Consider the following 12,529-nt stretch of genomic DNA (forward strand, 5'->3'; position numbering starts at 1 on the left):
CCTCAGCCGCGCCCGCCCCCGCCGAGTGACGCGCGGCCCCGCCCGCCCGGGGCTCGGCGCCGGGGACGGCGGAGCGGTGCTGGCGGCGGCGGTGCCAGGGTCCTGTGGCGCGGCACAGCGCGGCACCGCGGGCGGCAGGTAAGGCAGGGGGAGCGGCTGTCCGCCGTCGGTATCGGCCGGGTCCCGCCCCGCGGGGCAGGCGCCGCTCAGCGCCCGGGAGGGGTCGGCGCCTCCGGTGGCGCCGCGGGGTCGCCGCTGCACCCCCGCAGTGAGCGCCCACCTGCCCGCAGCTGCGGGCTCGTCCGCTTGCAAGGGACGGGTTTTCTATTCGCTTTGGTTTTGTATTGCGCTTCGGGCCACCTTCCCCTGGACGCGGGCAGGCACCCTGAGGAGCAGCGGGAGCGGAGCCGCACCGGGAGCAGCCGGTGGGAAGCCCGGAGGATGTCACGGACAGAAGGTGCTGGTGTGCGCCTGCCACGGACCCGCGGGCGGGCGCTTCTCTCTCCGGGCATGGACTTTGCAGGGAAGAGGCCGTGAAAGCTGAGGTGACAGTGTTTATAGCATGTCCCCAGTAGAGTCATTTTGGGCTCAGTTGCCTTTGTGGTGGTGGTGGTGTCCGTCCCGCCTCTCCCGGCCCCCTTAAAATGGCCCTAAGTAAGCTCACTGTTAACTGCGCAGCTGACTCAGCGGACAGGCAGCATTATTTTCTTTTCTGTCCCACAGTGAAGTGACAGATCATCTTTGTCCGTTGCAGGTGATTTTAACCGGCGCTGATGTGCCCAGCAGCATGTGTGTGCATGTTCAGTGTCTTTCCAGGGATGTCTTCTGTCCTTTTCAATAGAAGAGACGTTTAAAAGTATGTCTCAATTTTGTCTTGTTATTTTTGCCTTAGGAGAGTTGGCTAATGTGAGGAGAGAGTGAGATTTTGGGTTTTTTTTTAATTTATATAAGTAAAGTGGGTGAATCATTGCATCTGTTTTGGGATTCTCATTTGTGAAACAAATTTATTTACTTTTCCAAAAGCATGTTTTAAGGTTTAATACTTTAATCCGGGACAGTTTTAGGATAATGTATTTATCCCGTAGTTGTGTGTTTCAATGGAAACTGTGTACTCTCTTTTTAAGTGTATGGGAGGGGAGGCACGGAGAAGTTAACAGTGTGTCCAGATTCATTGACCTGAAATGAAAGGGTGACAAGACAGGGGTGCATTTCTGCATCGTGACTTGGGCCAATAAGGCAACTGTTAGACAAAATTGCCTTTTTGGGGTGGGTGGGTGTTTGCAGAATATATCAGTGATGAAAGCATTCACACTTTCTGGGGGCAAAACGTGAAGCACTGTGAGTGACACTGCAAAAAATTTTTTTCCTTCCTTTAATATCTTCCACAATCTGAGACTTCACAGATTCCCATTAACTGTCTCTGGCTGCCCTACATATCTTAGGCAGGCCGTATCAGAGCAATCATTAATTAATCCCAGGGAGAAGCACTCATCTGTGCCAGTGAATTAGATCTTCATATTCCAGCCTGCCTGCCATCCCAACTGAGCTGCATGACTCCAAGGAAAATCCAGTAGGCTGTTCTACTCATGTGACCTCCTTGACTTCAGTGTTCTTCCTAGAGAGCACTATCAAAGAATTTTTCTTCCCTACCAGGATATATTTCTTGGTTTCTGGAATTTCCCCATAGCCACAGAAATGCCATTAATAAGGGGCTGAACCCATGAGTAAGGGTTCTGTGAGTGATGGGTGGGAGGAGAAAGGGGAAAGGCATCAAGACTGTAGAGGAAGGAGGAGGGAAAAGAGACATCCATTCCTTGGCATTCAGTGGAGGGTAACCCCTTCTGGTACAAAATGTATTCACAAAAAATAGAGCTGGAATAACCAATGCTCACAGATATTTTCAGCAAAGCAGTGGCTTCTGTTCACTGTTGTGTCTGTTGCCTTTGAACCAAGGATTCAAACTGTACCTTTGTGTGAATGGATTTTACCCCAGTCGTTGAAATTATTTAAGCTGAAAGGAAGAAAATCTTATTAACTAAAATCAATTTTAATCTCCTCATATGCTCGTACTTTCTAAATCACAAAGGAATGTTATTTTTCTTTTATTGATAGAAAGCATTAAAACACGTCGGTCTGTCACTCCACACAGACAGTGGTAAATTCAGTAAGCAAAGGCTTTTGCGTATTGATGTTACTCTATAAACTTAATGTTAAGATTCTGAATTTTTATGTGTTAGAAAATAGTGTCTGATTAGACAGCTTTTTTTTTTTTTCAGTATATGTCAGCTTGAATTTGGAAGAAAATAAATCAGCATTTAAAGCCTTGGAGTCTTAATTTTTGTTCTTTGAAGTTAACCATCTGACTTTTTTTGCCTTGTTATAACTATCACTTAAAACATCAACCATTCAAAAGTCAGAATGACAAAAAAGGAATTCAGTAATTTTTTCGAGTTGTCAGCTCATTTGGAGTTGTAGAATTAGCATATGTCATTCTTGAACATCTACTTTTTTATTTACATATTGAAGAGAAAAAACTAGATTTCCTGGTTTTTTTAGATTTCCTAGCTCCCAGATTGTGTCTTGGCTTTGAATGAAGTAGTTCAGTTTATTGAGATGAATAGGAAACTCTGCGTTTTCAGAAAAGGCTACTTTTGTCCAAAGCTGTCGTTGTGCTTTGCCAGCCTACGGCTCAGCTATTCAGCTGATGACACCTGCCAGTCCAGTATGCTGCCATGCTTTAAAAATCCTGGCACTGGTATGTACTGCCTTGAGAACTCCTTATGGCATCCTATCCTTCAGGGTGTCTGTGCCCTCCTATCGCTCAGAATCCACATTGGCAAGGGGAAAGGTCTCAAGAGTAGTTAAATACCAACCTGATGTGAGAGAAGAGGTGGCTCCAAACAGGAGAGAAACCTCCACGGGATCCAAACCCTGTGAGAGGTATGCCTGGGGTCAGCAGTCTCACAAGGAGGTGAGGGCAGAGAAGATTTAATGGAAAGCATCTTAGTGCCAGAAATAAAATTTTAAGGTTAGAGACAGTTTCTCATAGAGCATTTCTGCAAGTTAGCCTTCAGAAAAATGCAGGCTTGTACTTCAGTAGCCTCTGCTTTCCCAGACCCCTCTCTTATTGGTGCTTCAGGCTCCTATTTTTCTTCTCCTGGGACAGCAAAAACGACACAAAGTGTAACGACAATAACTACTACTCTCCCGTTACAAGAAATGCTTGGATTGAACCAAAACCAAATGAAAGCTGGTGTGAGTTTGTGTCCTTACCTCCCTAGACCTTTCCATGGGATTATGCAATTCCTCTTTGGAAATCCCTGCTACTTTCTCCTCCTGTCTGTACATTCTCTCCCGAGGCTGCTTTTCCTTTCATCATCTCTTAACAGCAACTGAGAGCCTTCCTGTTTAGTGGCTTCTGGTTTCCATGTCAGAACAGCCTCCTGGTCAGCCCCAGCTGATGTTCAGGCTTTCTGGTCAATTCATCTTTTTAGGGACTTCCTGTCTGGAAAGGCACTTTACTCTCAGCTATGTCTTGGGAGATTTCAGTCTAATTAGACGATAGTCAGGATTTTAAAATCTTTTATCATTATCCCTAGCAATTTCATTCCAATGATTTAAAAATAAAAATAAGGAGGCAGACATAGGAGACATACCAAGACACACATCCCACTCAAAGCAGAGTTTACAGTGGTGCAAGATACAGAATATCAGCATCAAACAGTTTGAAACAGGTTCATAGAAAGATTTTCTAAACAATTACGCACCCTGTTAATACCATACTAATGATAGTATGAAGCATTCACTTGTCTGCAGTTCAAAGTGCTGCATTTTTAATATCCTGGCATCACAGGTCTCTATCTGCACTTGTATCCAATCACAAGTCCCCTGAGCCAAGTAATTCCTTCTGCTGGAGATACTGTCTAAATATCCTAGATTGTATTTACTGTGCAATGCATTAAACAATCCTGAATCACTCCCAGGGGAATATTCCAGTTCACTCTCTGTGCAGTTGTGCTCTCCAGCAACTCCTGGGCTGCAGCCCAGTGTTACTCAGAGAAAGTTCTGATTTGAAGCCCTCAAATATCTTGCCTAAAGAAGAACCACAGGATGTGTGTATCTTGTTGTTGGTATTTTTCAGATAATGCTTTCCAGACTGGATTTATAATTGACTGTATTTTCCATTAGGCTATATGGCTGCAACTGCTTCCTCTCTAATTGCAGGTATTTCAATGTGTGGTTTCTCCTCATTTTGTCAGTAAAGTACTGTCTGGGGTGTTTGATCTTGTCAGCACAGAGCAGGGCAGGAAAGGGGACTGAGACTGTCAGGGGTCTTCTGTGTAGGAAGAAAGGAAAAAAAGCCTGAGGTGTTAACCAGGGTCCTTGCTTCTAGTTATTGTAAAGGTCAGAAAAGAGTTCAGCATGCATTGAAACCTTCTCTTGTGAGCATTGTGTGATGGAGGTCTTGGAGCTCTTCACTGGCATCCCCTGCAGTCTTGTCTGTAGCAGAAGTCCTGTGTTAGCCCAGGTGCTTCACACCCACCACCAGTGTTTCATGGCTTTGGAGCAACTCCCAGTGTTACCCACTTCCCTCTGTGTATGGATATGCTGTGTAGAAGGTGTTTTCTCTGCACTCTGGTTTGTGTATGCAGCAAGTTCTAGTGCATCTTCCAAACCCAGTGAAGGACAAGTTGGGTCTTATACCAATAAAAATAGATGCTACACTTGATCCCAGCCTAAAGGCACTGCTGTGGAAGCAGGATGTTTGACCAAAGCTGGTGGGATTGACTTTGGTCAGATGTTCCTATGGTGCAGTGTAATCCAGCAATGACTTGGGAGATGGGGTAGGGATTGCAATGAGCACCTGCTGTTTGGAGGTGCAGGATGGCCTGTTTTGGCAAGTCCAGAAGTGAGGGGTAGGGCAGGGAAAGCACGCCTCTACAGTTGAAATCTAGTTTTTCTTACAAAATTTAGAGTCTTTGGTTGAGTTTATTCAAGACTCATATCTGAATGCTTGGTTTGCTTTGAAGATTTCAAGACTTCCATTTCCAAATCAGGCTACTTTTAAAACCTTGGTTGTCTTTAAAGGCTAATGTGCCCATGCCATTCCTTGACATTTCTGGCATAGTGTAATAAACATAAAGAAACAGATATCATCCATGTGTAGGCAGTGGGAAGCTTTATGTCTTTTATCACAATTTATCTTTCTTCTAGCAGTCTGCTGAAATAAGTGGGAAGATGAGGGCAAGATAGCATTTCAAGCTTTTGCTCCAAAAAAGGTAGACTAGTACAGCTGGGGGATTTTTTAAATGTTGGTATGCAAGAAAATTGATTGGGCATTCCATTCAATACAAAATAAAAATGTTCAGCTTGTATGTTGTCTTCCAGTCTTCAGTAATAAGTGATCTGCACAGCAGTTATTGTTCTGTGACATTTGGAAAAGTTATGGAACAGCAAAAGAAAATAAAAAGAACTGATTCATAAAACAGATACTCTGCAAAATGTCCTTGACTTTTAAAAATATCCTTGGAAAATGTCATTCAGAAACAACAGTGATACTATGGAATATATCTCTCCACTACTTTTTTGTAGCTGTAGAATGCTGTCAGCTAGCATTTGGTGTCTTGTGGAAGAATGGAATGGAGAGCAAAGGTCCTGAGGCACTCAGCACGGCCCCAGGAGCAAGGAAGCCCTTAATCCACACCCAAGCAAGTCCAGTCTTGCTGCAGCTCCAGTGATGGTCAACAGCTGAGCTGGCCACAGCAGGTTTGGCTCATGGTGTGGTGCCGGGCGTGCCCTAATGGCACCTGCCAACAGGCAGGAGCTGTGTGCCTGTGATAAACTGGAGGGACTGGGCAAACTTGGGTCTGTCAGTTCTTGCCCCCAGAAATCATGTTGCTTGCCCACACCTCCCTTTGCTTTTAGCTTGAGCTTTCAGCACCCTCTGCTCCTGAGGGGAAGGCATGGAGCATGGGGGGCTCCACTAGCAAACACCTATAAACTTTTTGGTGACTTGGGTCATCTTACTGTGTTATCCCCAATGCTCGGGTGCTCAGTGCTGTCCTCTGCTTGTGTTAGTCCAGCTTAAGGTCTGCTCCTGCTTGGAAGCATGCCCAGAGAGAGCATAGTCATTTTTCTCATTTCTCTTTCCAAGAAATGAAAGTGCTTGGAAGCCTGTGGATTAAGCAGGGAGGGTGTGCACTTTGAATTTTGGTGTTTGCTTTCTTTTACCTTGCTGGCGTGGCAGAGGTAGATGTTTTTCTTTGTGTTTCTTGCTGTTGTTATACAGACAAGGCAGTTTGAAATCAGCCACTGCCAGGAGGGGTAGTTTTTCCCTCCTTCCTTAGACATTCCTTCCTGTAGAAGGAGCTGCTTGGTGAAGAATCTGTATGGCTAAAAATAACATTTTATTTTTTTCAGTGAGATAAATCCCCCTGTTAAGCTCACCACAAGCTGCACAGACCCTGGTACTGATAGGGAGGAGCTGTTCTTGCCTCACTGTCTAATATGTCATTCATCACAGCCTTGAGTATTTGCTAGTTTCAACTGTGCAGTCTAGTTTGAGCTATTTCACCATAAAATAAAAAGGAAAGACATCCTCTGTTTTAGCAGGTAAGGATGCATATGTGAAAGATAACGTGGAGTCATTTAGGTATTTAAAACAGATCCAAAGCTGTTGAAGGAGCCCTACTATTTGGCCCTTTTCCTACATAAAGTGTGAATTAAATTGGCTTTCTTATATATGTCTTGTCACATATTTTTCTAGGGCCTGGGGGCTGCATGTTCTGCGTTAGACGAATGCAGCTTGTCATAACAAAATTGGTTGGTGGCAGACAGATTTGTCCTGAACAGCTGGATTCCTCTAATACCACCTATTTTTCATGTGTGCAGTTTGCCTCTGCAGTTACAGCAGATAACCCCTTTAAAAATACTAGGGATTGGAAAAGATTCTTTGGGAAACATGCATGCTCAAAACCACACACATGCACATGCACAAAATCAGAGGCAGGGGTTTAGTGGAGATGGGATCAGGGATGCAGAGGTTATGGAGTAAAAGCAGCGAACAAAGGAAGATCTGTGGCTGGGAAGCTCTCCTAAGGTGTGTCTCTGGGGTAGATTTCCCTTCATCTCTTCCCCATCCTGCATAAATCACAGTGCTTCTAAAGCACAGGTTGTTTTTTTTGTTTCTGCAGACAACCCCTGCATGATGAGAGTGAAGACGCCGTGCCAGTTCTTCTTATGTTTTGTACATTTTATGTGACTATAAAAATAAAAATTTATGCTCCTTGCTGCTTACCATCTACATTTTTTCCTCTCATGTCTGCTCTGAGCAGTCATAAAAAGGTTACTTGTACTGTAGCTGGGATTTAAGATCAAGGATTTTATTAGCTTGCAGGAAGGCTCTTCCTCCCTGTCTGCGTTCAAACCAGATAATTTCCATTCTGTTAGCAGCAGGATCAAACCCTGAAAACCAATGGAAGAAGCTTCCTTTGACCTAAATGGTGCAAGGCCAAGCTTTTAGGCTCCTGTTTTGTGTGTCAAAGACTATTACTGTCACAGGAAGCATAAGCAGCCGTATCTTTCCTGCATAGTAACAGAAGACTGTGCTTCTAAAAATTACTCTACAAAGTGCTTTTGCAGAGCAGCCTCCCCAGGGTTCTCCATCTGTTTTCATATGGAGATTAATAACAAATTGTTTGGCTAATAAACTGCTCCTTGCTATCTCTGAAATATGACCATTTCTTTTCCTTCCCTCCCATGGACAGATATTAGATTCCTGTCTGCCCCTGTGCACCCACGTGGGGGGCATCACTAGTATGAGATGCACAGCAATTGTTAATGTTTCAGCTCCATAGCAAGGCTTTTAAAGGGTGAAGGTTTTGGTGGGTGGCTGAAGGAACTGGTGCTGTGGACAGCTGTGTAGTGCTGAGGGTTGGCCTTATTGTTAGAAGTGGTAAAGAAAAGGAAGAGAAGAAAATTAAGCTCTTTGTATACTATTGTGATTTCTGCAAGAGCCCATTTCTTGTTTGCAGCTACAGAGAAAATATTTCCAGGAAAAATGGGACTGAGGCTTGAACCTGTTCAACTCAGCAGCACTGCTGTGGGATGTAGAGCTGATGGTGGTATTTTGAAGTGCTGTTCAGAAGTTCTGGACCAGCTGGCAGGGGATATTCTAGCTGCTTCACTGGGAAACCGATGAGAGAAAAATAAACGTGTACTGTGAGAACAGGCATAAGATCAGGAGGGGTCTTTGTGATCTTCAATCTGACTGCTCCCTAATGCAAACATGAACACTTTCCCTCTTCTGGTCAAGTACAGGTGACAAAAATTCTGCCAAGACAGCCAGTCCAGATTTGGAAGTTTCCTGACAGTTTATCAGCAGTGATATACCAAGGGACACCTACCCACTTTGTTAAAACACCTACCTAACGTCTGCCTTTTTGCGTCTTTCAGCTTTTTATCTTGCTGCATCCTCCTCTGCTGGGTCATAAGGATCTCCTACATGCTTTTGCTTTTGATGTAGACAGACTGACATCAGATTTTACCTTCTTGTGCCTTAAACAGAATTATCTGGGCTCCTTCACTTCCTTATCCCAAGGGCATTGACTCAGCCACAGCAACAGTGCTTCTTAGGGGCTTGTCCCCCATTGCCTGTTCCCTCTCCTTTTATCAGCAGGAGGAGGAACTGAGCTGCCACTCTTGGATTACCCTGCTGTGGAGGTGTTTCTAGTCCTGGTGGTAACTCACAGAGGCAGTGGCTGCTAAAGTGGGGTGGGAACATCAGACATAGCAAAATAACTTGGGGATCCATGGGCATCTTCTGGTCATTAATCAGCGTTCTGCCTGTGTGGTGAGCACAAGAACAGGATACAGATTGCCAGTGCCTGTCTATGAGAGATTCAGGAGGAATATCACCTTGCTCCCTTCACAGTCAAGGCTGACATAGTCCTTTGGGCTTTGGCATCACACTGAGAACTGACATTAGCTTATCATCCACTGTGAGTTTAAGCAAGGCCACAGCTGGATTAACTTTAAGAAAAAAAAAACCAACAACCCAACTACAAATACTTGCCTGTAGCTTTGTGTTATTTTTAAATGTTACTTGTAAGTCATCCCCGTCTCAAGTCAGTAGGGACTGAACATAGAACTACAGCCAGGAACTTTAGGAATCTAATCAACTTCTGTGTCTCCAGACTTTTAGTAGATTATTCCAAAAGTGATGCTTTTGGTTTCTCTGTTTCCAGGCCTGTTTGGAAGCAGAATCTCACTGTTGACTCAGGGGCTCATTAGGCTCAATCACGTAATTTCAAGGTTTTAGAGATGCAAAACATAAAGTTTTACAGCTGATCTTCAGAGAAAAATGTTAGAGTCTGTTGTACTTCCTGAATGAATTTACTACAAAGAGTGAGTTTATTCCATTGCATAAATTAATTCCATTTACCCCTAAAAGCATTAAAACAAAAACTATTGTCTTGTGTTTGTTTCCAGCATTGCAGAGGAATGTTAAATTCATCCAGTAAGCTGGCTATGTTTAATTCCTTCTTATAAACATTAATACTCTTTCCAGTAGCTTTGGTTTGTTATACTGAAAACTGGACCCTAAGAATCAAGATAGATTAGACACCACAAAACATGTAGCTGTGTAAGAGAACTGATTTTCAGGACAGTAATAGAGATCTTCAGATGACATTTAAACCAGTTGGACGTAACTCTTTTGAGGGAAATTCTGCCAATCTTTTCTACTTGGTAAGACAAAGACACTTTTTCAGCCTTCTCTCTCATTTTAGGCTGGGAATGGAGTGCATAGTTTGGATACCAGCAGTGGGACATCTTACCAGAACAAAGCATCCATGGGACCATTGTTAATCAATGACTTCTAAGCGCAGGACTGGTGCTGTTGGATTGGAAACAGGTGCTACAAGATGCCAGGTGACGTGACTGAGAGCAGCAGTGGGATGGAGGAGACTGTGCAGAAAGACAGCAAGTCTGGAGGCCAGAGCCCTCGCTGGGGGACAATGAGAAGGGCTGTGGCAACCACTGTCACCTTTGATGGGGAAGCCACTATGGACCGCAGGAAAAAGAAGAAGAAAGAGTCCCGGCCCGAGTCAATAATCGTGTATCGGTCCGAGAATGACAATAAGGTGGAAGAAGAACAGGTGGAGGAAGAAGGAGGGGATAAGAGCTCTGAGGAAGGCTCCAAGTTCCTGGGTCAATCTATGACAGATGGTATGTAGTCCCGAGAACACTCACTTCACATAAGCTTTTTTGATGCCATCATGCTCTAAGGTCAAATGGAAGTGACTGTGGGACCAACTCTCTACAAGACTGCAGGCAAGGAGACCTTGAGTTCATACCTGAAAATGCTCTGAAACAGAAAGCATTACAGGCTGGTTTGGGATGTCTCCTGCAGTTCTTTGCAGACTTTGGTTATTGCTACAGTTTTAGCTTTAAATGTATGTGCTGGTTGGGGATGATGTGCTAGTTGCAGTGCTATGCATGCATTAAGCCAATGATGTCACTGTCCATGCCTGAACAACTGCCTGCTAAGTGAAAGGATGGAAGCAGATGGAGTTAGTGGCTCTACCTTTGATAGGGAATTTAACTCATTATCTAGGATTTGCTGTTGCCTTCTGTTTGCATGCACTCAGCACAGCTTCCTCTTGAAGGGTGATTATTTGGCAAGGTCATTAGGGGGGATCTTTGAGTCACTTTCACTTCTGCTATCTGGTACCCTTGCAGGGAAGAAGTGTGGAAGGCAGGTCCTGTGGCTAAATATTCCTGTGAGTCAGCAGTGCAGGCTGAGAGGGGCTCAAATGCTCCTGGTCCACCAGATGCCCCCATGATCCCAGACCCTATCATTTCTTGCCAGCTGCCTTCCTGCTTTTGTAGAGCACTTCAAGCTGCTCAGCCTCTTTTTAAGAGTTTCTGAAGACCTTCTTCCAAGCTAGTCAGGCTTAAGACCAGGAGGAAATAAACTGTAGCCCCAAAGAGAAGTTTATGGCCACTGCATGACCCATCCTAAACCAATGTCACTTGAAAGCTAAAGCAGTCCCTTTGTAACTTTAACAGCACTGCCCAGTTTGGTGCCTCTACTGATCTCTTCAAATGCAAATATAATTTTATGACAGTTTGTTAAGTTTTTCTAAACTTCAAAAATTAATTTGGATTGAGATACAATGCAAATGTAAAGTGAAATATTAGCTATTCAGGTATAATTCCATGTGTGCATGTGCTTATTCCAAAACAAGAGTCTCAGTGATATTTATCTAATTAATCCCAAGTGTCCATGCTGCTCAGCAATAAATCCATGAAGTACAGATAGAAAATACGTATACCATTTTCAATTGAGTTACTCTGTCTCATTCTCTCTCATTCTCCTATACTCTTGCAGCACTTTCCCTCCATGTATTGTCCCTAGTGGAGACACTGGACTTTTCTCTCTTGTGATTTCTATCATTTGGAATTCCTGTCTTTTTCCTCATTAGCTCTTCTTCCATTTTCTTCTGTGGTAATTTTCTTCATACTGCATTGCTTCTTGTTTTCCATTTTAAATTTGATTTTTCATGTAACTCCATATGGACTATCTAATTGTCTTTGGGGTCTTTGAAGATTTACACAAAATACTTTGTACAGAAAATAAATCTGATGTAGATGAGTTTATCTGTGTTGTAGGTGTCTGGAACATGCCTTTAGACAGCCGCTATGTCACCTTGACTGGAACAATCACCAGGGGAAAGAAGAAGGGTCAGATGGTGGACATCCACGTCACCCTAACAGATAAAGAGCTGCAGGAACTGGCTAAGTCAAAGGAGCCTCCTAAAGAAGATGTACCTGACAAGAAGAAGAAATGTGATGTTGGGTTAGACAGAGGACCTCACATCGTCCTCTGGACCATCATCTGCCTCCCTGTCATTTTTGTAGTGTCCTTTGTGGTTTCATTCTACTATGGAACCATTACATGGTACAACATCTTCTTGGTGTACAATGAAGAGAGGACCTTCTGGCACAAAATCACCTTTTGTCCCTTTTTGATTATCTCTTACCCAATTATAATTATGGTTGTTTCTTTCTCCCTAGGCCTGTATTCAGCTGTAGCCCAGGTAGCATGGTCCTTTGGGTACTGGTGGCATGCTGTCAGGGATATGGAGAAAGGATTCTGTGGCTGGCTCTGCAGCAAGCTGGGCTTGGAAGATTGTTCTCCGTACAGCATTGTCGAGCTGCTTGATTCTGACAATATCTCAGGTAGTCTCTCTGGCAAGAGCTCTGCGCAGGGGGTTGAGACCTCAGCAGTCTGAGCCTTTGTCCTGGATGACTATTTTGGTCATACACCAGTATTCTCACCTAGAAAATAACACACTGATTAAAAAAACAAAAACCAAACATATATATTTAAACACAAACTTAATGAATAAAATATTGGGCTGAGAGTCCTCTTTAAATGTCACAGAATGCAAGAATGCTAGCTTCACATGCTCTGGGTGGGGAGGTGCATGGCTTTCCAAGGATTTGTCATGTGTTGTAGCTAATT

General features: G+C 43.9%; 1 protein-coding gene across 1 annotated transcript; it reads left to right on the forward strand.

Annotated features, from left to right (window-relative positions):
- The first annotated feature begins 54 nt into the window (after positions 1-54).
- TMEM169 (transmembrane protein 169) lies at positions 55-12,316 on the forward strand. The gene is made up of 3 exons (XM_084209308.1): positions 55-138; positions 9,789-10,227; positions 11,674-12,316. Exons 2-3 carry the CDS (start codon positions 9,924-9,926, stop codon positions 12,294-12,296), a joined length of 927 nt encoding a protein of 308 aa, XP_084065434.1. The 5' UTR covers positions 55-138; positions 9,789-9,923; the 3' UTR covers positions 12,297-12,316.
- Positions 12,317-12,529: the final 213 nt, after the last annotated feature.

This window comes from Fringilla coelebs (genome assembly GCF_963513975.1).
Source record: "Fringilla coelebs genome assembly, chromosome: 7".
In the NCBI taxonomy this organism is placed as follows: Eukaryota; Metazoa; Chordata; class Aves; order Passeriformes; family Fringillidae; genus Fringilla; species Fringilla coelebs.

Excerpts from the sequence above, each read along its gene's own strand:
- TMEM169 (XM_084209308.1), top strand. The coding sequence starts at position 9,924 with ATGCCAGGTGACGTGACTGAGAGCAGCAGTGGGATGGAGGAGACTGTG. Across the intron at positions 10,228-11,673 it reads GGGTCAATCTATGACAGATG|GTGTCTGGAACATGCCTTTA; the intron begins GTATGTAGTCCC and ends TCTGTGTTGTAG.